This window comes from Grammomys surdaster, unplaced genomic scaffold (assembly GCF_004785775.1).
Source record: "Grammomys surdaster isolate TR1022 unplaced genomic scaffold, NIH_TR_1.0 97, whole genome shotgun sequence".
In the NCBI taxonomy this organism is placed as follows: domain Eukaryota; kingdom Metazoa; phylum Chordata; class Mammalia; order Rodentia; family Muridae; genus Grammomys; species Grammomys surdaster.
The window spans coordinates 18121101-18148491 of NW_021604576.1; the positions used below are offsets into that span (position 1 = coordinate 18121101).

Genomic DNA, 27391 nt, shown 5'->3' on the forward strand with positions numbered 1-27391 from the left:
TTTGGAATTGTACTCCAGTCCTCTGGAAGAGCAGTCAATGCTCTCAACTGCTGATCCATTGCTCCAGCCCTAGATCTTTTTGTTCTGTTTTGGTCTTACTCCCTTTTCTTAATCATCAAGTTTTGCTTTAGAAAAAGATTATGTACATGGACTATCACCCTTTTTCCTGTTCCACCAAAGGAATTCATTGTGTTTCCTTTGTATTTTTATACTCATAATTGTGTATTGTGATGGTTAAGATTTTATTTTGTAGTGTTTAGCTGATAAGTACTTTTTTTAATCAACTGGAGGTCAGGAGAATTGATATTCTTCCTTTTCTTTCCTTTAGGCATACAGCTAACTGTCTTGCTTTGGTGACCTGTATGAATGAAGAACACAAGTTATCCTTCCTAAGGAAGATTTTCAGTAATGATGAATTGGTACATTTCAGGTTGAGGTAAGTAGGGGCCTACTTGGAGGTCCTGTTGTGTCTTTTCTGTGGCAATTCATGGACCTTTTTTTTCCCTCTTAGGTTGTTAGAAGAGGCTCAGCTACAGGATTTGGAGAAGGCCTTGGTTTTAGCCAACCCTGAAGCCTCCCTTTGGCATAAGGGAAAGGAACCTCAGTACATTCAGGGACACCTAGTTTCAGCTGACCTCTCTTCCAATGTGGCAGCTGTCTGTGGGGTGGTGCTACCTAAGCAGTCCTCCAGTCCTGGAGAGCAGGTATTGTGGCCTCACTAGAGGCTGTGCTCCATAATCTGTGACTATGCAGTTTCTTTGGTCAGCGTCCACAAATCATGTCTGATCTACATTGTATTTGCTAAAGTGATGTTCCATTTTAGAAGTGTTTAGTGAGAAATAAAGATAAATCTGTCCCTGAGTTTATCCTGGATATTCTCTTTATCTCTTTTAAACCGGAAAGTAGAAATATAATGTCATTTGTGTGATACTTTGAACTTTAGCAAAATTTGAAGCTGGTTATGGTTACATAGGCAGGCCTGTGGTCTCAGGAATAATAAAGAACAGAACAATAAACCAACGCTGATGGTGAAAGAGACTTAAGGACTGAGGTTATAACTCGGTATAAAAGCACATACATTGACTATGCCAGATCACTTGACAAAACAAAAGACTGCAGTTCTTCCTGTACCTGAAAACATGAGATGCATTGAAACATAATGTATTCATTCTGTGCCCAGATTTTCCCAGCTGTCTCACAGGCTGTGTACTCGTTAGTATGTGTGTGTTCTACATCTGTGCAAGAGGTGCATGCTTAACATGTACTAAACATAGACTGCTAGTTCCTGCATTGTTGATCTTTTAAAGCTTTTACAAATTTTCTTTTTAATTTTTATGTGTATCTGTGTGGACCTAAGTGTGTGTTTTGGGTATCACATGAGTGCAGAAACCCTTAGAGGTCAGAGTTTGTGTTGAATATCCTGGAACTTTAGTTACAGCCCCTGCACTGCTAATGTTAAGTATAAAATGTTAGCATATGGAAAAATGGAATGAAATTAAAAAGCCACTGGTGATTGATAAGGCTCTTAAATTTATTTAGAAATTGTCCTCGGACTGGAGAGATAACTCCAGTATTAAGAGAAGTTAGTGGACCAAGTATGGTGGCCTTTAGTCCTAGCACTTAGAAAGCAGGAGCAGCCTTTAAGTTTGAGGTCAGCCAGGGCTACAGAGTGAGACCCTGTCTCAAACCAAGAAAGAGCATTTACTGCTCTTCCAGAGGAACAGCACGCAGTTCAGTTTCCAGCATCTACAGCAGACAGCACACAAAACTGTGTGATGCCAGTTCCAGAGGATCTGATGCCCTCTTCTAGACTCCATAGGCAGCAAGTACACATGTGGTGTGCAGACATACATATACAGAATGGCCTATACACATAAAATTAAATGATCTAAGTTTTTAAAAAATAAAAAGGGTACCTCACACTTTTGCTCTACACAGAAATAATTTTTAAAACATGAAGAGCTTATCCTTCTGAGTTTGGCCCACAGACTTGTTATAATGTAAGGCCTGTAGAAGCATTGTTGAAGAAATTAACACTGTCATTTGGGGGAAGGGCTCTCTTAATAGTCTTTCCATTTCTCACTTCTCTTAGGCAAGTGATTTGAGTTCTTCACGGGAACAGGAGCTGGCTCTTAAGTCCTTTGTGTTGGTTGAGTCTGTGTGCAAAAATCTTCAGATGTTAGCTGTTGCAGTGGCTTCTCAGAATGCTGTGTTGTTGGAAGGACCAATAGGAAGTGGCAAAACTTCCTTAGTTGAACATTTAGCTGCAGTGACTGGTAGAACGAAACCTCCTCAGCTTCTCAAAGTCCAGCTTGGAGATCAGACAGACAGCAAGGTAATTAAGACGTGCCAAGTATTGCTGGGTTGGCTTGTTTGCAAATATCAGCATTATAATGTTTTTGCTAAGGGACCATAGAAATAGTTATTGCCCTTGCTTCTGTCTTATGCAGCAAGCTTTGTAAACCTCACATGCCTCCTTTTCGTGTTGCGGTTTCATACATCTTTTCAAAGGAAATAGCCTTGCTATCTCAGATGTTTGATTTCTCTACTTTACCTCTTTCCACAGATGCTACTGGGCATGTATCGTTGTACAGATGTCCCTGGAGAGTTTGTATGGCAACCTGGCACCCTGACACAGGCAGCTACAAAAGGTCACTGGATCCTTCTGGAGGATATTGACTATGCTCCCCTGGATGTGGTATGTCATTAAGCCCTTTACTCTGCACATTTTGTCTTTGAAGAAAACATTTTGTCCACAGTTTCTGCAGATAGTTTGGTGTTCTGAGTTTTACATGATATATTGTAAGAAGCTCATTTATAGTTACCTGCTTAATCTGACTTGAGAACTTGAGTTTCTTCACTTGTCTTCTGTCTCAGAGTATTTATTGAATGTTTTGTGCTATTTTTTGTAGTGATTGAGTACAGTGAGCTGTCTTACTCCTGGTAGGAACAGTTAGTGATGCATTGGGAACTTTGAAATGAACTTTCCAGGTGTGGCAGCTATAGAATAGGACTACAAATGATTGGATTTTTGAGATGCTTTTTATCAGGCAGCTGTGAAATTTGCTCTGTAGCGCATGTTGATCTTGGAATGACATTGCTCTTGCCTCTGCAGTGATAATAGGAGCATGCCACATGGTGGCCTGTTTTGGTTTTTAGAAAGATCACTTCTGCAGTGAAGTGGCAGTTTCTGTTTCCTCTGAAATCCTTAAATTATCAAAAAGATGTCCTAAGGTTAAGGTGTCTCTACATAGGTTCTGTAATTTGAATCTTCACATTAAGTGCATATTGAATTGTACATATTAGAGAAGACAAATATTGGTTATGTGTTGGGAGAGTCATTTCTCTCCTACCAAATCTAGCTGATTCTGGCCATTCTTTATGATTTAGTGAATCTTTTTATGTTTGGAGCAGGTTCAGTGAATTAAGCTTATCATGATGTTTGTTCTTTTGCATCTCTTGAAAGTCCTATTTACATCCTACTGTCTTGCTTTTCTCTGGGCTACAGTAGCACTCAGTGAATATTGAGTAAATAAGGTGGCGTACTGGAGTACAATTTAGAAAACACAAATGCATTTGATTGCAGTTTGCACTGTAAAACTGGATGGTGTTTCCTTTAAAGATATGTCCATCATTTGGAGACAGGTGGTGCTTGCTTGCTTGCTTCCTTGCTTGCTTGCTTGCTTGCTGCTTGTTTGATTGTTACCTCTGTCCCTTATCAATGGGGTTTTGTGATTTAGGTTTCTGTGTTGATCCCTCTACTGGAAAATGGAGAACTTCTGATTCCTGGCCAAGGTGACTGTTTGAAAGTAGCTCCTACATTTCAGTTGTTTGCAACCAGGAGGTATGTGTGACTCTTTCTGTTCTGATTCTCAAACCATTTTTGGTTTTTGTTTTGCTGAAGCCAGTTATATTTTACAGAAACATCTTATCATTGATATCTAAATACACCATAGCATATTCCAGTGATTTAAAAACAATTGGATAAAAATTCTATTAGTCTTTTTTTTTTAAAAGATTGTGGGTCAAGTATCAGCCATTAAATTTTCACCTGCCCTAATTTACCTGTATCTAGCACTAAAATGGCAGCTTTTATTTATGAATAAGGGGTCGTATAGCAGTCTCTCTATTTATGATTTCACTTACCATGGTTTTAGTTGCTCAGTCAGTGGAATTTGAAAATTTTAATGGAAAACTATAGAAATAAAAATTAATTAACTTTTATAATGTTCTAATTGATTGTTTTAGAGTTTCATAGATTTGTTGTAGAGACTTGTTGTACAATAGGCTGTCATCAAACTCAGTAAGCTTCTGTTTCTCCAAGGAGTGGGGATGTTTTACTTTATTTTTGTTTGTTATCTCTTGTTTTGCCTAATTAATAAAACTTAACCATTGGTATCTATGTGTAGATTTTGTACTGTCTGGTTTCAGTCATCCATCATAGATTTTGGGGGAGTACCCTGGATGTGAAGGAGGTTGACTGTAACTCAGCATAAAATATGAAGCTTTTATGTGCCACTGTTTGAATTTTCTCCTTTGCAATGCAGGCTCTTGAACTGTGGAGGAAGTTGGTACCGACCACTGAATAGTCATGCTACTATGCTAGACAAATACTGGACCAAAATTCACCTGCATAATCTGGACAAGAAAGACCTGAATGAGGTATGCAGCTTTGGATAACAAGAGTACTTTTCATTTCTATTTTTCATCACGAAAATTCCAGAAGCTCCACTTAGGTAGAAATAAAGAAGCATGCCTAAATGAAATATCTGAAGCCTAGTTCAGGAAAAGACATCCACTGCCTTGGAACTAGAGATGCTGCACTTTAAAACAGAATGCTGATCTCAGCACACCTAACATTTTTTTAACCCTCATTCTTTTTTTTTTTTTTCTTCTTCTTGGATTTTTTGAGACAGAATTTCTCTTTGTAGCCCTGGCTATCTTAGAATTCACTCTGTACACCAGGCTGGTCTTCTTTGGTTTTTCGTTCTCTGTGTAATCCTGACTGTCCTGGAACTCACTCTGTAGACCAGGCTGGCCTTGAACTCAGAAATCTGCCTGCCTCCTTCTTCCAAGTGCCAGGCTGGTCTTGAATTCACAGATATTCACCTGTCTCTGCCTCCCAACCACTGGGATTAAAGGTGTGTGTCACCACTGCTCTGCCATTTTCTCAAACTTCGTGTCCCAATTATATCTTGAGTAGGGCCTGTATTCTCTGCTGGCAGTGTCTGCTCAGGCACCTGTGACTTACAGGCTCCTTTTCTACTCCTTGAAATCTTCCTTGCCTCCCAAGCATCCCTGACTACATTGTTCATTTTCCAAGGTGATATCCTTCTGAGACAAGGCAGATGAACTTAGGGTTCCTCTTCTATGTTAATTTCCCTGTCAAACAGAAGTTAGTAAGCACATCAACTTTATATAAAGTGTTGGGTTGGGTAGTACGTATGGAATGTTCTCCACTGCAGTGCTGTGTACCTGCTGGAATGATTAGCACTGGACCTGGAGCTTCAAAACTCTGCTTTTATCTTTCAGAATTTAACTGCTTCTTATTAGTGACTCTTCTTTTGTGCTCTGCTTTAATTTTCTTTCCTATACACCTTTTTATTTATTTTAGGGTTACATGGTGAAACTTAACACAAAGTAGTTCTTAAGGAATTCTTTAGTGAATGAATTCCTTGTACTTGGGTACCTATGGGTTGTTACTTGGGTGTCTTCATTTTGTTCTCTAAACTATTATAGATGGCTCGTTTGTCAACAGTATGAGGAGGGAGACAAGCCATGAGATTTAAGTATGGTGAATGGGTGGGAGCAAAGGGAGAGTACAAAGTGTCAGTAGTTGGTGTATGTTCCCCATCCCTGTGCTAGGGCTAGGACCCAGGTCCTTGGCCAGACTAGGACAACTTTCTTCTGCTAAGTTGCTAAGATACTTTTAAGAGTTTCTCTAGCTGTTGAATTTTTTTTTCCTCTCCCTGAGTCAGGTTCTTCAGAGCAGATACCCAAGCCTCTTATCTGCAACTGATCACTTACTTGACATTTATATGGAGCTTACTGGAGAAAAACATTGCTGTCCAAGTGTTGGCTACGACAAGGCATCACAAGAAGTTCCAGAAGCTGAGAGAGAAAACAGAAGTGTGGTCCTTGAGGGAAGAGAATTATCTTTGAGGTACTAGACTACACATTGCTTTCAGTTGATATTTTAAAACTACCTTTGCTGGAAAGTTTGTAGTTAGAAGCGCATGGTCTTGACAGGTCAGGTTTACGGATTAAGCATGTGGGTTGCATGAGAGATCAGATCCCTTTGGGCAAGGTAGGATGAGGGTACCTTGAATGTTTTAATTGTTGCATCCTCAGTGTCCGCGGCAGGAAGATCCTCTAGGCCTGGCCTGGCTGTAGACCCAAACTGGGATACAGAGCCTGCATAGCTCAAAACGAGAGCTTTAAAAATTAATTTAAATAGTTGCTTGGTTGCTTATTTGTTTGTTCATTTGTATTTCTTATGTGGTAGGGGTTTTTTATGTGGTAGAGGTGGGGATTGATTCAGAGTCTCTGTGTAGCCTCGGCTGTCTTGGAACTCTATGTAGACTAGGCTTGCCTTTAACTCAATACAACCCGTAGCTGCCTCCCAAATGTTGGGATTACAAACATGTGTCACCATACCTGGTCTTTCTTAAAAGATCTTAAATCCTTTCTGGATTTGCTCCTTATAATGAGTTCTATGTTTCAACTCTTCATTCTCGGTGGGGATTAGGAATGAGTGGGTGCCCTGACTTCGGTAGGATTTAGTCTCTTTTCTTTCTTGTTACCTTTTCTGCTGTGGGTTGGGGAGACATTAGTATGGTTAAGAACTTAATCTAAAGTACTTTTTCCTTCACATTGGTAGAAAAAAGGGGAGACTTTAGTCATCACAAAATCTTAGATTTAAGAGGGCTAAATAGATTGGCATCTCTTTAGTCTATGTTTTGTTTGTTTTTAAGGGATCTGCTGAATTGGTGTAATAGAGTTGCTCATGGCTTTGACAGTACATCTTCAACAGCATTGTTGAATGTTTTTCAGGAGGTAAGATGTTGTTGGTGTCTTCAGTGGCTACCAGGTTCTCTAGCTACCGTTTACCCCCTAGCTACTTAAAACTGAACTGCCTTCAAGCTAATCAGATATGCTTTCATCTTTTGGCAGTTGTGATGTATGCATCTATAAATATTCCTATACAAGTGCTTTAGTAGTATAGTAAATAAGCAGTATTTATGTTGAAAATAGGAAAGGATTTGTATTGGTTTCTTCCATCATGATGGGAAAATTATGATGGCAGGAGCTTTTAGTTGCCTGAATGCACCCACAGGTGGGAAGGAGAGAGAAAGAAATTGAATATAATGAATGATACTCCATAATTTAATCTAACTAATGGATTTAATCTAACTAATGGATTACTGAAAAGATTTTTAATTGTGTGTGTGTCTGTCTGTCTGTCTGTCTGTCTGTCTGTGGGTTCCTAGATATGAATGTAGATGCCCATAAATATTAGAAGATGGCATTGGATGCTCTGGCACTAGAGTTACAGACAGTTGAGAGCTGTCCAACATTAGTGGTAGGAACTGAATTTGGGTCCTCTGCTAGAGCAGTGCATGCTCTTAAGCCATCCTTCTTGCCCAATGTATTACTCTTGTTTCCCCTTGGTTGTCTTAATAGGCTATGGACTGTTTCACCGCCATGCTTTCTGAGCAGACAAAAAAACTGAAAATGGCAGAAATTATTGGAAGCAAACTGAACATTTCTAAGAAAAAGGTATGTGCCTCCATGTTGAAAGAAGGCTGGGCTGCTGATTCCTCTTTAATCATTAATGGTCCATTACTCCATGTCAGGGATAGTACTTTTTTTTTTTTTTTTTTCCGAGACAGGGTTTCTCTGTATAGCCCTGGCTGTCCTGGAACTCAATCTTACCAGGCTGGCCTCGAACTCAGAAGTCCGCCTGCCTCTGCCTCCCAAATGCTGGGATTAAAGGCGTGTGCCACCACTGCCTGACGGGGATAGTACATTCTTAAAGTGACTATTCCTGTCCTCTGTGTATCGTATAGACCTTGTTTTCTAGCTTTTCAGTGAACATCTTGTTTTCAGAGTAGAAACACTGTCATGAACATCGTACTCTACTTCAGTGTACACATTTTTCTTTTTAAGTGTTTTAGTTTTATATGTTTATTGTTTTTATGCAGTGCCTCACTATGTAGCTCTTTCTGGCCTGGAACACATAATCTACCTGCCTCTGCTCCAGAGTACTGAGATTAAAGACATGTGCCACAACCCTAGCTTATTGTTTTCATTAACAATGAAAAGAACGATTTCAGTGACTGGAACTAAGTAGGTTCATTAGATTCAACACTGAGGTTGTGGGGAGATCTTACCTTTTGTTTTTTAAATCAAGATGTGTGTTTTTGAGAAGTGAAAATTGTAACTCGGTGATAGTATGTGTGCTCAACATTCATGAGGTCCGAGATTTGATGTACAGTGGGGGGAATATATATACACACACACACACACACACACACACACACATGCACACACACAGTTTTTAAAGGGGAAAGCCTTTGAGCTGTGGTATTGGTGGTGTTGAGCCCTGAAGAAAGGCTGGGTTAATAAAGGCATTCTTACTTGAAATATTAGACCAGTAATTGTAATAGTAAAGTTGTTTGTTGAGCTTTTGCGGTAGTGGGGATGGTTTGGGCTCAGACTGGAGTACCGTCCTGAAAACAGCTGGTAAGTGAGTTCATCACAATAAGCAAAGGGTGTGAAACACTATTGTGATTGGCTTAGATGGGTCAATGTTTCCTTTACTGATTCGGAGGTGAGGGCTCCCTATAAACATTTTGCCGATTTATTCTAGGCTCAAACGTGAGCTTTTATCTGGGTTCTTTGTAAGTGAGAAAGTAAGAGATGAATGGCTACTCTTTAGACTTCTGGGAACGTCTGCTGCAGCTTTTCTTCCTCTAGAGACAGACCGTGGAGTCTTACTTTATTGTTAGGAACACAAAGCTGCCAAAAGCACAGTTAAAGAACAATTGACTTTATGTTAGGAATGGATTTTCTTTTCTTCTAAGCTCTTGGTAAATGTCAGTGTGTTCACTTTTATCTAGACAGTAGTTGACTGAAGGATACTGTTATAGTTTCTTTTCTGTTGCTATGATACAATCCCCTAATAAAGCAACTTAGGGAATGGGTTTGTTTTGGTCACAGTTCAAAGTGAAAGCCCAGGGAAATCGCAGAGGTGGGAGCTTGAGAGAGCCGGTCAGATTGTATCTACAGTCAAGGGACAGAAAGCAAGGAATGCTTTAATGTTAGTGCTCAGCTTGCCTTCATTTCTACAGTTCAGGGCACCTACCCAGAGAATACTGCTGCCCAGAGTCAAGATGGATCTTCCCATGTCAATCAGCAGCATCATTACAGTCCTTCCTAGGCATGGCCAGCAACTATGTCTTCTGGATAATAGTGAATTCAGTCAGGCTGACAATTAACACTAGCTGTCTTTGACACCACTTCTTGGATGTGTGTGAAGTGTTACGCATTTAAAACACTTGGAAAGTAAAAGAAAATAAGAACACAGAAACCCTTGATGTAATGCTAACTTAGGTGTCTTGGAAGTAGACACCACTTTCATGGTAGAGTGTTGGTGAGAAGGGTTGGTTCATTTAGATACTTTGGCTAAAGAAATGTTTAAAAACAGGTAGATTTTTAACTTAATTGAAATCTTTCTTTCTCACAGGCTGAATTTTTCTGTAAACTTTATAAACCAGAAATTGTCATTAATGAGCTAGACGTCCAAGTAGGTCGAGTGCGGCTTTTGCGGAAACAAAGTGAAGTTGTTCACATACAGAAGTAAGTAGAGTTCACTAGCTGCAGATTGTGTCTGAACAGAGCGTGCCTGGGCTGGACCTACAGTTTGCTGCATGTTGGAGAAACAGTAATTTTCTAAAATAGGTTCTAGGAACATGATATTGATGGCTGTTAGCAGCTTAGAGCTGATAGAAGTCCTTGATCTGACTTACTCCAGTTTATTTAGTGAAATATGCTTAAGTGTGTATCAGGCTGCCCTGGTGTGTAAATTACTTGATGGCTAGGATCATATAGAATTCTAAATAATGTATATAGGAAATGTGGTTTTGGCATCTCATGGTGTTTGAGATACAAGCAATCACACCAGCCACTGAAGTGAAGCAAGCACACACCCCTGCCCACCTTAAGACAAGTCATAGTCACGGGTTCTGGTTAGACTCAATTTTGGGGGAAGACATTTTAACACATTATAGTTATATAATATTCTTTAAATACTTCAAGATACATGTGTATCTGTATGATGTGTATTTGTGGTTGTATATGCTATGGCATGTAATGTAAACGTCACAGGGCAACTATGGTTGTTAGGCTTTTGTCATGGGCGGTAAGTGCCTTTACCTGCTGAGCCACTTTCCAGTCCCTATGTAAATGAGAAATTGAAGCTAATACAGATAAAGTGAGTTGTTCAAGAATATGTTGTGCAGGTCGTGTCTTATGTTTTAGGTGTCCAGAACATAGCATCTTAACCACAGGTGTTATCTTGATATGTTTGACACTTAACAGTTGAATGGCTGTTCAGTATTTGTAGAGCATGGTAAATTTGTAGTCTGTATGTTCTAAGAATATGTTACAATATGAAGAAAATTACTCTGGTTTATTTTCTCATTTTTCTTTGGATTTGTTTTTTATATCCAACACTAAGAAAAGCTTGAAGCCTAGATGTTTGTTTTTCTCTGTTTTATTTTTCTTCTATGATTTGGCACAAGACTATACCTCTGAGCTACATTCCTTGTTACTAAGTTTGAAGTAGGATGTTACTAGATTTTCTAGGCTGCCCTAATTCCTATCATTCTGCCCAAGCCATCATGCCTGGCCTAACTAGCTTATAAATCCCCTTTTCCTTTTCCTAGAGAGAAGTACACTTTTGCTGCTACGCGCCCATCCTCTGTTCTTCTTGAGCAGCTCGCAGTGTGTGTCAGTCAAGGGGAACCTGTATTGTTAGTGGGAGAGACAGGAACTGGTAAAACCTCCGCTGTCCAGCACTTGGCTCATGCCACAGGTAATCTTGTGCTTAATTAAGTTTTTAGGCAACTTTTTAAAATGTCTTACTCCTTTTTATGGCCAAATAGTAATATATACTCTGGATTTTTAGTCCTAATTTATAGGCATCAACTTATTGAAGGATCTTTTTGTTTGTTTGGGTTTTTTTTTTGTATTTTCAAGACAAGCTCACCATGTAGATCTGGCTATCCTGGAACTCACTGTGTCGACCAGACTAGCCTTGAGTTCATAGAGATCTGTCTGCCTCTGCCTCTGTCTGCGCTGCCACCACCCGGCTGAAGAATCTTTTTATTGGTTATAATTTCTAGATGTTAAGGAATTCTAAGGCTTCTGAAATTAATAGAGGAAGTCAAAGAAAACACATTTGTGGAAACTTGCCCTGCCTTCTTAAGGAATGCATTGTGATTTTCCAGTAAGCTTTTGTTTGGTTGTTTATGGTTTTTGAAACAAGTTCTGCTTATATTTCTAGCTGTTCTGGAACTTACTTTTCAGGCCAGGCTGGGTTATAACTCATAGAGATCTGCTTGGGATTAGAGACATGTACCATCAAAGCTTGACTCCTTTAAATGTTTAACATTATTCTTTTCCTTTGTTTCTTAAAGGCCAGCATCTGAGAGTTGTCAATATGAACCAACAAAGTGACACTGCAGACTTGCTTGGAGGGTAAGTGTGATTCAGATACTATTAAAATGTTATGTTGTGTTTATCGCTAGAGTTGGGAAATGCCATTTGCTTGTCAAATCTATTCTTCTTGGACATTATGCAAAGACCTGTTCCCCTTCTCCCATCACAGTACAGTTTGTTCTTCTAAGTAGTAAGTCTAAGGATAGTCAAGTTTAAAACGGCCTCATTCCATATATAGTCGGTTTCCCTGGAAAGAACCACTAGTTACAGATTGGCATTCCTTTTTTGCAGTCTCTACATACACACAAACATGGGCATGGATATGAATTGTTTCAGAACAAATGAAATTATGCTCTGTATATATATCATACATACTGCTTTTCTTTTCTTGTAGCATAGCCCAGGTTGGCCTCCTCCTTATGAACCTGGTGATCCTTCTGCCTCAGCCTTCTCAGAAAACATTACAAGAGAATGGCAAGACTCTTACGTTTGTGCTTAATTAAATTTTATGTTCATCTGAGCTGTGTCTTATTTACAATGGGTTTCTGGTAGGCAGCGCACACGTGTGCACACACACATCTTTATATTAATTGGGAGGAGAGAAAACCAATTTCCAGGAGGATGAGGAGAGCATAAAGGCAGTGTGCCCCCAAGAGGGAAGTGACTAGCACAAAGCAGTAAAACACAGAGCACATGCCCACTTATCACTGAGACTTGTGAATCATCTATAATTCAAGTTAGTAAAGAGAATGAAGAGGAGACTGATGAAAATTAAACATAGATAAAATGGCCACTCTAAGTTCTCTGCCATGCTCAGACCATTCGTAAAAGAAATGACACTGAAAAGGGATGAATGAACGCTGAGCTCACTCAGCCCAGTTGTAAGTGAAGATGTAGTGCTTCCTTCTGCATCGTTCATTTCATAATTCAGCATGAGCTGTTTTCTGTCTTCTTTTTCCATTGTTTCATATATCAGTGTGCAAAGTCCTTTTCCTTTGTTGTAGCTATTTTAAGATGAGTTCTTAAATGTAGCCCTAGTTTATGTCATATGTAGTTGGTATCCTTGATGGGGCAGATGTTTTGGATCATATTCTGTTTGACAGAAATTTCTGAAGTTGCCCCTAAAATACCATTTCCAGAAGATATGTCGAGTACTTTATTTTAAAGTTGCATGTAGGTCTGTTTCCGCATTCCTCCTGTAGCTGCATTCCTTTGAATGTCTGTGTTGCATTGATTGAATTGCTTCTCTTTTCTAAGATGCATATGTCTTTTTTCTTTTATTTTGGGGAATGGAGTGAGGACTTGCTGAAGGTGATCTTCAGGCTTGTGGGTAGTAAGTGTCCTTGTGATACACATGTGACATGTTTCCTTCATCAGTTGATATCTGCAGTGCCTTAACTGAGCTTCCAGTACTAAGCTCAGCCTTTAATAAGCCAGTTTTTCTTTTCAGGAAATGGTCTCATTTGAACTACTGAACTAATCTTTTATAGCTACTATAGATGGACAGTAGCAGAGGCAGTTCTTAGTAATAATTACAGTGACTAAGTCTGTGCAGTCCTTATGTCCATGCCACTCTTTTGAGTCCTTTATCTGTGCTGCTTCCCTAGCAATCCTGATGCACAGACAGACTCCTCACCATGCACTTGAGAGAACTGTGAGGACTGGAGTGGCGCTGTCCCTGTTCTGGGTAGTAGTTGGTCCAGAATTGAAAGTTGGTCCTGTCTTGATGTTCTGTGTTCTCGACTAGTACAGTACTGACTTAGTCTGGGCCAGCCCCTAGTGCTTTTAGGTCCAGCACTGTTCTTTAGATGGCATGAATTTTGTTTAGTCTCTTTGGTCTGGTTCAGTGCTTGGTCTTGTCACCTTGCTTCTCCTGACTTCCTAAATCTTTTTCCTTCTCGTACAACAGTAGTCCCATTCGAGCAGTGGGTGTCAACCTTCCTAATGCTGTGATCCTTTAATAGTTTCTCATGGTTTGGTGACCCCCAAACATAAAGTTATTTCATTGCTATTTCATTACTATAATTTTGTTTCTATTATGAATTTTAATTTTTGTTATGAATTGTAATGTAAATAACTGATGTGTTACCCACAAATTGAGAACAGCTGCTTTATAATCTTAGCAGATCACATCACTGTCTTCCTCAAATTTTCTTTCCCTCTTCTCAGAACATCTAGAATATATCAGGTATATTTTTGCCAGCAAGGCATTCATAATGAACTCTGGCACTTCTCCAACACTCTCCTTGGTGGAGCTGAGTGAGATTCCGCCACAGTTCCCTTTTTTTATTCGGCTGAAACTTATGTTGACTTAACTGTTTTCAGGCATTAGGTTGTCACGTATTAATTATCCATTATCCTTGAGAAGTGTCATCTGCATCTCACAGATATGTGCTTCGTTCACTTCCTTGTTTGATTTAAATCTCTTTCAAATGTCCCTTCTTGAGGAAACCTTTTATCACTGCTGTATACATCACCAGTGCCCCTATTGCTGAACCTTTGCCGCAATTAGTATAGTATAGTACCTAAAGCACTGTCTGATGCTTATAGAAATGTGTTCTGTGTTCTCTCTCTGATTAGGTTATAAACTACAGAAGGCCGTACTCACAGCTTAGCAATGAAAGATGCTCCATACATTTTTATTGAACAAATGAGGTTAAAAAATGCTTGTCAGTGTGATAGTGAGAGGAAACTTGAAGTTCCTTTCTTTTAGCCACCGTTCCCTGCAAAGTGCTTCTCTGATCAAAGCTGAGAGCAGCTTTCTCTGAGCCACCAGGGCTCCATCTTCAACTCATAGAAACTTCTTGAAACATGGTTTGTTCCATATATGTTTATTTGAATATGACTAATTGTAAAATAGATGACATTATCTTTTGCTGGCCATTAGAAATTTAAAACTTTTCTTAGTGCTTAAAATGTTTACTCTTCATCATAAGTATGTCACGCACTTGAAGCGTGAAAATAGATCCCAGCGAAACACTGACGAGGTCTCTGGTGCTGTTAGTCATATCTCTGACTTTGATTAGTTTGCACTGTGTTTCCTGCTTTCTGTTTCAAGAACTTGTAAAATTTCCTTTTTTTTTTTTTTTTTTTTTTTTTAAGGTTCAAACCGGTGGACCATAAGCTTATTTGGTTGCCCTTACGAGAGACATTTGAGGAACTATTTGTCCAGACGTTTTCCAAAAAACAAAACTTTACTTTTTTGGGACACATTCAGACTTGCTACAGACAGAAACGATGGCATGATCTCCTCAAACTAATGCAACATGTACAAAAGTCAGCTATTACCAAAGAAGGAAAGGAGAGCCAGCCCGGTAAGGATGTGAAAGACATGAGACAGATTCATTAATAAGATCAGAGTTGAACTTTGTAGTTCTTCAGGCAAAGATAACTAGTTTTGAAGTGTTCCTGCTGCCATGCTTGTAGACACAGTTCATTAAGGTGGCTGGATGGTGCTGGGGTACTGCCTGCTAATGAGGATGACACACATGTTTGATAGCATAGTTGTCTTCACTTTGCTTCCTCGCTGCCTATGAAATGGTAATAATAAGAGCTCCTTCAAAGGCCTTCTAAGGGGAAATACATTACAGAGTGTGTGTACATGTGTGCTAATGGTGACTGGTGCATAGGTATTGTATAGCTGTTTGGACTTAGTCCTTTACACTTTTGTCTGTGATGCTTAACACTCTTGTTTCACAAGCCTTAAGGTTTTGTTTGAGAGTCGTATTTTGTCCATATAGCATATTTACAAACTTTTGTATCACTCAACCAAAATATGTGACAACTCTAAGGGAGGAAGATTTATTTGCTTTGTGCTTTAAAATTAATTTTAGTCTATCATGATGAGGAGCTATGGCAGCAAGCAGGAACAGCCTCATCTGTGGTGAGAGGAATATATAATGATAGTTGGTTATATCAGAGTAATCCTGAAGCAGAGAGCGGCTGGGAATCAGTTCTCTCTTTGTACCTGTGGATTTCAGGGATGGAACCCAGGTTGTCAGGCTTGATGACCTTTATTCACTGAAGGATCTTGTCACCTGTAAAATGCAACTCCAGGGGATTCCCACACTTCTGGTCTCAGGGTGCCCACACTGATGCAGTATTAAGAAAAACAAAACTAAATTAAAAAAATGGTTCTTCTACACGGGGAATGTGCATGTGCCTATGGGGAACATTTCAGATAGAAACCATTCCCCTTCTAACGTAAGGTCATGTCGTTATTCTTTCCTAGGGCTACTTCTAAAGGAGAAATGGGAAGCATTTGGCCTTAGACTCAACCACGCCCAGCAACAAATGAAAATGACTGAAAATGCCCTTTTGTTTGCCTTTGTGGAGGTATTTATTTATAATTTAGGTTAACGGATGTTAGTTTGATGGAGAATAGTGTATGGAAGGTTATTATTTTGTGTTGACTTTGTGCTTTTCCTGCTGTTTAAGACTGAAAATACTTACTAGACAACACTGTAAGGAGAAGATGGGGAGCAGTGTTCTTCCCCAGTATGTAAGGTTTTAGTGAGCACCAGGTATGTGTACTGAGGAGAGTGTACTCTGTTACTTCTCCTTTGTATAATGGACCAAGTACAGATTCCAGCATAGTTTTCAATGTGAACATCTGCATTTGGATGTGAATTACGTGTGATCCAGTCAGTGCCTAATTTGATTCCAGGCCATGGTCCTTTACTATTTGCTGTGGGTAAGTACCATCTTGATTAAATTTAGCATCAGTGATAGAGAGCTGAGTAAAGATTTATTTTGATATTCTTAAATATATACACTGTGATAGGCTATGAATTACAAATAGTATATTGATTTGAAAAATTTGGGGTCTTGATATGATTTTTTTTTTCGGGTGCTTTTTTGTTTGTCTGGTTTTGACAGGGACTCGCTATGTACCCTTGGCTGACCTGAAACTCAGATCTGGGATCAAAGGGGTTTCCCCACCCCTAACCCCACCCAACCTTGGGTGTTTGGATGTTTTCCGTTATCTGAATTTGGTTTGTGTTTATTTGTTCATCCATCCATATAACTCATTTATATTATCTTACCTTGTAGGCTTAAAGATACTTTCTTGACCATTTTGAACATGTACAGAGTTTACTTTGCCTAATACTGTCAACTGTCTGTAGTCATTTGTCACTTAAAGTATTGGCATATTGTGGGAACAATATGCCCTAGCCTCTGTTCTTAACCTTACTTGTGTAATTACTTTTGCTAACTGAGCCTTTTTAAAATAAAAAATCTTTAATATGTTATCTTCCAGGGTACCTTAGCTCAGGCTATAAAGAAAGGAGAATGGATCTTACTGGATGAGATTAACTTAGCTGCTCCTGAAACCCTGGAATGTCTGAGTGGCTTACTTGAAGGATCTTCTGGCTCTCTGGTTTTGCTTGATCGAGGAGATACAGGTAGCATTTAGTCTCCTTGGGATTTGACTTGTCACTAAGTCTTGGTCAGTTAAAGATGAGATTCTTCTAGACCCACACTGCATGGGTCTTCCAATGGGATTTATTATTTAGGTAATAAGTTATTGGGGAAGTATATTGAAATATAATTAGGAGCTATGGGGAATGTAAAGAAGAATAAGGTAATTTGTTAAGGCATTTAAGTTGTAGATATGCAGACATTGTCCAAATAAATACGCTGTAGGTCTTAGGTAATAATAAATCATTAAAAGTGAACAAACACACCAAAAAGTCTTGAAGGTCAGCATGAAATTAAGCTGTGAGAGAGAGAGTGTGTGTGTGTGTGCGCGCGCGCGCGCATGTCTGTCTAAAAAGTGAAAAGACATGAGTGATGGAACAGGTCCTTGTGCTCTGTGAGTTTAAATTGTCTTTCTCTGGAGTCCTCACTTGATTGCTAAAAGTTGTTGAAATTTTTGAATTTTCTCTTACCAGAGCCACTGGTTCGGCACCCTGATTTTCGTTTATTTGCATGTATGAATCCAGCTACTGATGTGGGCAAAAGAAATCTTCCACCAGGAATAAGAAACAGGTAAGAACTTTGTTTTCTTTTCTTTATTGGTAATATCAACATAACCAAACTTCAAACAGTGGTTAAATTACTGATATCTGATAGAGGAATCTTGGTTTTCTTGTTTTTTCTCTTTTTCCTAGATTGTAGGCATGTAAGAAAGTCTAGAACACTGGAGAACCATTCTCTATTGTCGTTTATTATTTATGCTATTTCTCTGATTTGATCCTAGGCTGTGTATGTAGTTCTTTGGTGATTACTGTAATACTTAGTAGGTCTTGTTGAACATAGTACATCTTTTAGCTACTTGGGAAAATTCATTTGTAGATAAGTGCTTAGTTTTGGCATTCTGTATATGTAATACTGAAGAATAAGATTTAGTGTCAGTAATATTTATGTTGTTTCAAGCTTGGAAAGAGTCAGTAAAGTCAATTAGGGGCCAGTAAAATGGCTTTGAGAATAAAAACACTTGTTGCCAAGCATGAGAACCTGAGTTGAATCCCTAGAATCTACGAGTTGGAAGGAGAAACCTAACTCCTGCAAGCTGTCCCCTGACTGTATAGCAGCAATGTGACAGTGACAGACATCATTGTTCATACATTATGTACACTCCACAAATAAATGTAATATTTTAGAAAGCCTGTTCAATCTACCATTTACATTATTAAAAAACAATGGAAATATTACAGATAGTTTTTTAGAAATTATATTAAGGTATATTTTTCTATACCATTTTAGTTTTTATTATGTGAGAAGTAGGTGTATAGGTGTGAGTATGTATGTGTGTAGCTTGTTGTTTATCTCGAGACAAGATCTCACTGTGTAACCCTGGTTATATCGGAACTTGATATGTAGACTAAGCTGGCCTTGAACTCAAAAGATCCATCTATTTATCTATATCCTTAAACCCAGAAGTAGGGTTTTGTTTTGTTTTTAAATCAAATTGAGCACCCCAGTGTTTGGTACTTACTTCCATTTATAATAGGATAGTAATATCTTGTTAGTTAATTTTTGCCTTGATTAGAATGAAATGTCCCTCTTTATCACTTCTGATTCGTTTTAGTTTGTTTGATTCTGTTTTGTCAGGTATCAGAATAGTGATGCCTGCTTGATTACAGGTCCCATTTGATTGGAACATTTTTGTCTATATTTTACTCTTTAAAACTAAGGTGTGCTTCTTATAGATAGCAGATAGACAAGTGTTCTTTTTAGATCCATTCAGTCAGCCCACATGTATCTTTTGATTGGAGAATTGAGGCCATTGAAGTTAGTATTGAAGTATGTGTGTAAGTTGTTACCATCGTGTTGCTGGTATTGGTGGTGGGGCTGCTGTTCTTCGTGGTGTTATGTACTTTAATATGGACAGCAGCCTCCCGGCTCTTGACTCATGCTCAGCTGTGCTCTCACCTGTGCTCATTCCTCTCAGCAGCCCAAGTACTACTTCCTGTATTCCTTGGGTTTAGGTTTTAGATGTAAGTGTTTATACCCTCGAAAGGGTTTCTTTCTCTTTTGATTATGGCAGGTGTTTTTGCTTGGTGTGTTTCTCTGGGTTGGCCATCATAGCCTTTTATGACTTGGAATGCATTGCTCCAGGCTGTTCAAAGTTTCCATTGAGAAATCAGCTGTTATTTTGATGGGTTTTCTTTTATAAATGATTTGACTCGCACCTTTTTTCTCTTGTAGCTTTTAATACTATTTCTTTGTTATATATGCTTAATGTTTTAACTATTATATGCTTTGGGGATTTTATTTCCTGTCTTGTCTATTTGGTGTTCTGTATTCTTCTTGTATTTGTATAAGTTGTATCTTTCTTCAGCTTAGGTACATTTTCTACTATTACCTTGTTGAAAATATAGTATGCCATGGACTGGGATTCTTCCTCATCTATGGTAATAATTTCAAGGTTTTTTTTTTTTTTTCCGTGGTGTTCCACATTTCCTGTTTCTTTCCTGTGTTCCTAAAAATGTTTCATATCCCTCTGCTTTGAAGATCTTTGACTCCTAATAAGTCATCTGCTTGATTCTACCTGTCAGACTTTTTTGAGGAGCTTTCTAGTGAGGCTATTGGGGGTTGGTTTTCTTTTGGTTTTTTTTTCAATTCCTCCACAATATATTTTGTGATTGAATTTTGTTCTCAAGTCCTATATTGTCTTTATCATTTCTGTCGGCCTTATGTTTCTGTCACTCAGGACTTTTTCCTCCTTCTATTTTTTTCTCCTTTCTTTAAACTCCTTGAATTCTTTGATCAGATTTTGTTCGTTTAAATTCTGTGTCCTTTGGTTCATCTCTACAGGACTGGTAGGTTTGGAGCTAAGATACTGTCTTGATGTCTTATGTTGTTATTTTTGTGGTGAGATGTAGACATGTTGTTAGTTCTGTGTCTCATATAGACAAGAGAGAATGCATGAGTGGGTTGGACCTAGAGCTCACAAATGACTTGGAAAGAACAAAGTCAGATGGACATAGGAGAGTAGGCTGGTATACAGGGTATGCTTCTTGGTCCAATCCTGTAGTGTTGGGGTAGGTCTGGCTGGGTGTATAGGTTAGATATGGCATGGGAGAAACCTGGTGTTAGCCTACAGGTTGACTGCAAAAGAGACTCACCAGGCTAGACCCTAGAGCAGTGGTTTTCAGCTTTCCTAATTAATGCTAGGACCCTTTGATACAGTTGTGGTAACCCCAACCATAAAATTATTTTCGTTGCTACTTCATAACTAGTATTCTGCTACTGTTATGAATCATAATATAAATGTCTGTGTTTTATGATTGTCTTAGGCAACTCTTGAAAGGTTTGTTCTCCCAAAGGGGTCATGTCCTACAGGTTGAGAACTGCTACCCTAGAGAATGATGTGGAACATGCTAATTTCTTATAAATGATTAATTTTCTTACAGGTTCACAGAACTTTATGTAGAAGAATTAGAAAGTAAAGAAGACTTACAAATTCTTATTGTGGATTATCTGAAAGGACTGAGTGTGAGCAAGAACACTGTGCAAGGAATCGTAAAGTAGGTCGTCCTTTGCTTATCTTTATACAATACTTCTGAACATAAAAGACTCATTCATTCCATGCAGATACACATTTTCATGATTTGTTTCTATGTGAAGGAAACTAGTAAAGGATTTGCTTTAAAATGGAAACCTTATATGAATACTCTCAAATATTCTTTAAGAAAATATGAAAATAAATAGGTGCTGTTATCAATTACTTCTGTATATTCACAGCTTAGTACTTAAATTCCTAATAGTAAATTGTTCTTTTATTTATATTTTGCTTTGTCTTTTTACTAATTAAAATTTGCATAGTAGCTAAACAGAAAGCTAAAAGGAGTTAGTTTGCTATTGTAAATTGAATTAGGTTTAAAGCTAAGAGATTTGCATGTGTAAGCTATCAAACTGGTATGGGTTGGTACTTCATGTCTCTTTCTCATGTATTGCAGGCCATATAGAAAGACCATAGTGTTTTGTACACTCTAAGGTGTCCTGTTGACCCATGAAGCTGGAAACTATTAGCTCACTTTTGAGCAAATCACTCTCCTCCTGATGGCAGTGCTATATAGGAAGGGGTTGGAATAGGATATTAGCTATTCATTTATAATTTTATGGCTTGTTCTTTTGGTTATGCTGGATATCAGACCCAGAGTCTTGTATGTGTTGAGCATGCACTCTGTAGCCTTGACTGACAAATGTCCCGCACTTCTATTGTGCAGGGGCTTGGGTTTTATCTATGATTTGTGTTTGGCTTCATGTGGGCATGCAACTGATGACCAGTCATAACACTTTACAGTGTAGAGGTCATATGTCAGTCTTCTGACATTATGAAGGACATTAGTGTTAACAGTGTATGTCAGTAGACATCATGTGTCTCTGTAACAGTTCGACATTACTGAAGGTAGATAGAGCTGTGTTCTTTCAAATCTCATGAAGTCTGTTTCCTGTGTGTAGTTCTTTATTTGTCCCTCAGGTAAAGTCTACTCTGACACACTTATAAATCAGCCTTTTCCTACTAAGTTGCTAACTTATTACTTTGCCCACAAGACACAAGTTTCTCACTCAGCTCCACTGGTTTCTTTGGCCAGTAAAGTAGGATGTTGCATTTCCTGATTTTTCAAAGATACTCATTAAAGTGTTTGAAAGATAAACTTTAGATTATGTGATCTCTTTGAGTTCAAGGCCAGCCTGATCTACAGAGCTAGTTCCAGGACAGCCAAAGCTACACAGAGAAACCCTGTTTCAGAAAGAGAAAAAAGGAAAATAGCCTTTGGAGTTTCAATAGAGGTATAAACAGCAGAAAAATAATTACTATTTAATAAAACTGCCCAAACTTCATCCTCTTCGTAGCTTCTACATTGCTTTGCGGAAAGAGTCTGGGACCAAATTGGTAGATGGAACTGGCCACAGGCCTCACTACAGCCTTCGGACCCTCTGCAGAGCTTTACGGTTTGCAGCTTCCAACCCATGTGGCAACATCCAGCGCTCACTCTATGAGGTGTTTCTATTGTCTGACTTAAAAGCTGGGTAGATGGGCTCACGATGAATGGGAGGGAGTAGGGTTGCAGGTGCCACATGTGCCAGTGCTTGCCAGGAGACTTTGTCTCTTTTAACACTTCAGACAAGAGCTGCCCTTGTCTTTTCTCTTCCACTTTACCATATGTAAAAGTTATTCTTGGGGAGCTGGAGAGATGGCTCAGCATTTAAGAGCACTGGCTGCTCTTCCAGTGGTCCTGAGTTCAATTCCCAACAACCACATGGTGGCTCACAGCCATTTATAAAAGGATCCAATGCCCTCTTCTGGTGTGTCTGAAGACAGCAACGGTGTACTTGCATACATGAAACAAAAGAACAAAATACAAACCTTAAAAAAATAAATTAAAAAAAAAAAGGTTATTCTAGGGAAGCTGGTGGTGACACACACTTATAGTCCGAGCAGAGACAGGCAGATCTCGGAATTTGAAGATAACCTGGACTACATAGCAAATTCCAGGACAGCCAGGGCTACACAGAGAAACCCTGTCTCAAAAACAAAAAAAAGTTGTTCTGGGATATAGCACTCCAGGAGACTAAATTTTATTCCTGAAATCAATTAGGCTGTTATAGGAGGCTATAGAAGGCTAGCATCTGTTTGTGTTTTCTCTCTAGGGTTTCTGTTTGGGTTTCCTAACCCAACTTGACCGGGCGTCACACCCAGTAGTTCAGAAGCTCATCTGCCAACACATTATTTCAGGCAATGTCAAAAGTCTACTGAAACAGGTTTGTTCTTCAACTTTCAAGTTGTTTAGTGTAAAAACAACAACAACAAAAAAACCCCGCTGAATTATCACAAGTTTAGCTGTTGAGGAAAGCTTTTTTTTTTTTTTTTTTTTTTTTAAATCCCATGTGCCTGCATGTGTGTCTATGGAACATTTGTGCCTGGAAGGTGGAGGCCAGAAAAGGGGGTTGAATCCCTTAGAACTGGAGTTAGTGAGGGCTCTGAACCACCCCATAGGTGCTAAAAAAAGAAGAATTGAACCTAAGTCCTAGAAGAGAAGCCAGTATTCTTAATCCCCAAGCCATCTTCCCAGATCCTTTTTGCAAAAAAATTTAAAAAGACTACAGATTTGTATTATCACCATTCCAGACATAGTGGGACCTAGAAGAATAGAGCCTAAAGATGAGATGGGCTAAAAAGTCTCACGCAATAGCCAACTTTATTCAGAGCATCAGGCAGTTTATACTTTTGAGAGCTGAAAAGAGTCACCTAAGCATAAGCCATATTTGCAAAGACATGTTTTTCCATAGAGCCATATAATAAAAAAAAATAATCCAGTTATAATGAGTAATCTGATCTAAGTTCACTATCATCTGCTACACCTGGAAGGAGCAGAAAAACACATTCCTAGAACAATTCCATGTTTTGAAGAAATTGAAGTTATAAGACTCTTATTTTCTTGGAGTTTTCTTACAAACACTCAAAATTCTTTTCACATGACTCCATTCTTAGACCACATTCCAACAGTATATGCATAAGATGGTAACGATTTCAGTTAATTTTGCTCACAATTTAAATTCTATACATAACCATTTACAAAAAATTTATCAATGTATGTATTCATTTTATTATATGTTTAAATTCTAGTGAGCTTGTTGGTTCACTGAGGTAAATTCTGATACATATTTTGTATAAATGGGCCATTACATAAGGATATTGCCATGTAGCTTTCCTGGTTGGAGTTAGGGGAACTGCTGAGATCAAACTTAGGATCTCATTCATGGTAGGCAAGGACTTTACCCTTGAGTTATATTCCCACCCCTAACTTTCCTTGAAAACAAAAACTAATTAATGAATTTTGTATGTGAGTGCAGATATTCAAGAGCCACAATGTGCATGCTGAGTTTATGGGATAACTTTCAACACTTGGCCCTCCTCCTCAGCTGAGTCAGGGTGACACTATTTCTGCTTTTGTGTTGAATATTCCACACTAGTTGTCTTGTGTGCTTCTGGCTGATTCTCCTGCCAGCACCTTTCAGCATTACAGATGAGCATTACCATGTCTGACTCTTTACGTAGGTTCTAGGAATTGAGGGAATTGAATTGAGCTGTCGGGTTTATATGCCATGCTTCCAACCTAGCTTTTTATTTGACCTACCCATTTCTTAAATATATATTTTTAATTGCCAATCCGTCACTGCTCTATTGCTGTGAAGAGACACCATAACCAAAGCAATTCTCATAAAAGAAAGCATTTACTTGGAATCTTGCTTACAATTTTAGAGAGTTAGTCCATAATGATCATTGTGGGAGGCAGAAAGGGGTAGTGCTGGAGGAATAACTGAGAGCTGTATATCCTGATCCATAGAAAGTAGTCGAAGATAGAGAGGTCTGCCTGGTGTGGGCTTTTGAAACCTCACAGCCCACAGCCAGTGATACACCTCTTCCAACAGGACCACACCTCATAATCCTCCCAAACAGTTGCATTAACTGTGTACCAAACATTCAAACATGAGTCTATGGAGGCCATTCTTATTCAAACCACTGCAGGGTTTTTTAAAGGGGGTAGGGCTACTGTTCTAAACAACAATGGTTTGAGTTTGATAGGAAATTGCAAAGTAACACCAGGCTTAAAAAAAAAAAAAAAAAGAGAAACTTTCACCATCTGCTTTGTTTTTATTGCTTGCTCATTAGGATGAGAGAGAGAGAGATTTGAAGTTATTTTGGATTCAACATTTTAAAAATAATACATGCTTAACTATTGGAGGTTATAAAAACATGGGAAGAAAAAAGTTTCTTCATATAATTTACCCTACAAACATCTTTGAATGGTTGTACCTATGTTACCTGTTGTCTTAATTAAGATTTCTCTTGTTGTGATAAGCACTATAACCAAAAGCAAATTGAGGAGGAAAGGTATTTTTGAGGTATTTTATAGTTGAAGCAGACAGAGGCTGTGGAGGAATGCTGCTTACTGGCTTGCTCCTCATGGCTTACTCTTCTTTCTTAACACTGTCTAGGACCACCTGCCTATGGGTAACATCACTCACAGTGGGCTAGCTCTTCCCACTCCAATCATCAAGCAAGACAATGCACTGCAGTCTCAATTCAGATACCTTCCTTTCAGTTATCTCTAGCTTGTGTAAAGTTAATATATAAAGAACCATCATGCTCATAAAGGATCCGTTTCTATAGAGGGTCAGTTTGTGTCCTCCAGGTCTTCCAGAATCTACTAGTGTAAAACCTCTTCCTTCATTATAGTACTAAACCAGTTTTGAGGAAAATGATAGGTATTTTTGATTTAAAGAAAATCAAATTGGGCATTTTGCTAGGTAAGGGAGCTGAATCATATAATATGTGAAAATTTATTTTGATGTCTGTATTTTTTCCATAAACCTTTCTATTCTCATTTAATTTTAAAACCAATATGAAAAAAAATTGTTCTCATTCCTGGAAGTAGTTTTGGTTTTTTGTTTTGTTTTGGGTTTTTTTGTTGTTTGTTTGTTTGCTTGTTTTAATTGGAAGCACTCGGGGCAAAGTAGTGTCCTTGATAGGGACTTAATTTTCTACTTTACTCTCCTCTGAAAGAATGCCAAAGTTGACATAGGACTGTGATCATTTCTCAGAGTCCCCCCCCCCCTGTGTTTGGGTAGGCTATTCCAGAACCCAAAGGAGGCCGCCTTATTCAGGTTGAAGGCTACTGGATTTCAGTTGGAGACAAGGAACCTAAAATAGATGAAACATATGTCTTGACGTCTTCTGTTAAGCTGAACCTAAGGGACATTGCCCGAGTGGTCTCTGCAGGGTATGTATGGGTTTTTGCTCCTGGTACTGTGAAGTTTCTGTAAGAGGCATGGTGGTTACTTAGCCTGATTTTTTTAAATGTAGACAGAGTTTCACTGGTACTTATTGGCTAACTGAAGTACTGCTTTCTTTTTTTTTTTTCTTTTTCTTTTTTGGTTTTTCGAGACAGGGTTTCTCTGTGTAGCCCCTGGCTGTCCTGGAACTCACTCTGTAGACCAGGCTGGCCTCGAACTCAGAAATCCGCCTGTCTCTGCCTCCCAAGTGCTGGCATTAAAGGCGTGTGCCAAAGTACTGCTTTCAGAAAACCATTGCCCTATGATGTATTTCTACTTGTGTGATGGCTGAGAAAGGTGTAAAGATATTAATTACTTGGACTATTTTTAAAGTTGCTGTATTTCTAGAGATGTTGATGACCGGTTGAGTTGTCTTCTGCTTTTTCATACTCTGGTTCCCAGCACCCATGTCTAGTAACTTACAACTGGCTGAAAGTAGCTCCACAGGATCCAAAATTAATTCTGGGGACACACACACTCGCAAACAAACAAATAATCCAAAAATAAAAATTGAAAGTAAAATTGCTTTGTAATTTTTTTGATTAACACTTACATTTCTTATTGTTGGGTGAGTGACTAGCAGTTAACTGTCCTTTTTTTTTTAGAAGTCCTGCAAGAGGTGTTAGAATTGCATCTCAAGGTTGGCCATGGGATACAAGCCACCCTGTCTCTAACCCCAGCTTTGGAAGGAAATTCTTGACTGACTTACTCAAGTAACATTCAAGATTTGCATTGTAGTTGACAATACAATATGTTCAGCCAGGTGTGGTGATGCACTCCTTTAATTCTAGCATGATGGGCAGAGACAGACAGATCTCTGAGTTCAAGGCCTGGTCTCCATAGCAAGTTTTGGGCCAGTGAGAGCTACTATGTAGTGAAACCCTATCTCAAACAACGACAGATCATAGAACCTTCTTGATGCATAGGTATCTAAAAGTATTCTAGCTTCCTTCTTTTCTTTCTATAATTGCTCTGTTGGCTGATGATATTTTACAGAACCTATCCAGTGCTGATCCAGGGAGAAACATCAGTTGGTAAAACAAGTCTGATACGGTGGCTGGCTGCTGCTACAGGCAACCACTGTGTGCGAATCAACAATCATGAACACACAGATATTCAGGAATACATTGGTTGTTACACGTCTGACACCTCCGGGAAGCTTGTCTTTAATGAAGGTAGTGTTACTGCATTGCTTGGATGTACACTTTTATGCTTTTAGACCCATTTCTTCTTATAATCTTTTTTAATTGAGGCACATGAATTATATCACAAGAGCAGAGAGTTAAGGATGATCCCTAGAGCACTGGAATTCCTATGTTGGGCTAATCTTGAACAAGACAATTAAAGTATAGAGATCAAAGAATAGGGTAAAGAG

General features: G+C 38.7%; 1 protein-coding gene across 1 annotated transcript in view; it reads left to right on the forward strand.

Moving 5' to 3' along the window:
• Mdn1 (midasin AAA ATPase 1) overlaps positions 1 to 27391 on the forward strand; it is a 120310-nt gene that overhangs the window by 11045 nt on the left and 81874 nt on the right. The window contains exons 4-24 of the mRNA XM_028779868.1: positions 329 to 436; positions 512 to 704; positions 2093 to 2335; positions 2567 to 2698; positions 3741 to 3844; positions 4548 to 4662; positions 5979 to 6163; positions 6975 to 7056; positions 7684 to 7779; positions 9749 to 9861; positions 10950 to 11098; positions 11703 to 11763; positions 14827 to 15038; positions 15956 to 16059; positions 16985 to 17129; positions 17619 to 17715; positions 20586 to 20699; positions 22033 to 22180; positions 22831 to 22941; positions 25813 to 25964; positions 27013 to 27191. Coding sequence (XP_028635701.1) covers positions 329 to 436; positions 512 to 704; positions 2093 to 2335; positions 2567 to 2698; positions 3741 to 3844; positions 4548 to 4662; positions 5979 to 6163; positions 6975 to 7056; positions 7684 to 7779; positions 9749 to 9861; positions 10950 to 11098; positions 11703 to 11763; positions 14827 to 15038; positions 15956 to 16059; positions 16985 to 17129; positions 17619 to 17715; positions 20586 to 20699; positions 22033 to 22180; positions 22831 to 22941; positions 25813 to 25964; positions 27013 to 27191 — 2843 coding nt within the window. The remainder of the gene's footprint in view (positions 1 to 328; positions 437 to 511; positions 705 to 2092; positions 2336 to 2566; positions 2699 to 3740; positions 3845 to 4547; positions 4663 to 5978; positions 6164 to 6974; positions 7057 to 7683; positions 7780 to 9748; positions 9862 to 10949; positions 11099 to 11702; positions 11764 to 14826; positions 15039 to 15955; positions 16060 to 16984; positions 17130 to 17618; positions 17716 to 20585; positions 20700 to 22032; positions 22181 to 22830; positions 22942 to 25812; positions 25965 to 27012; positions 27192 to 27391) is intronic.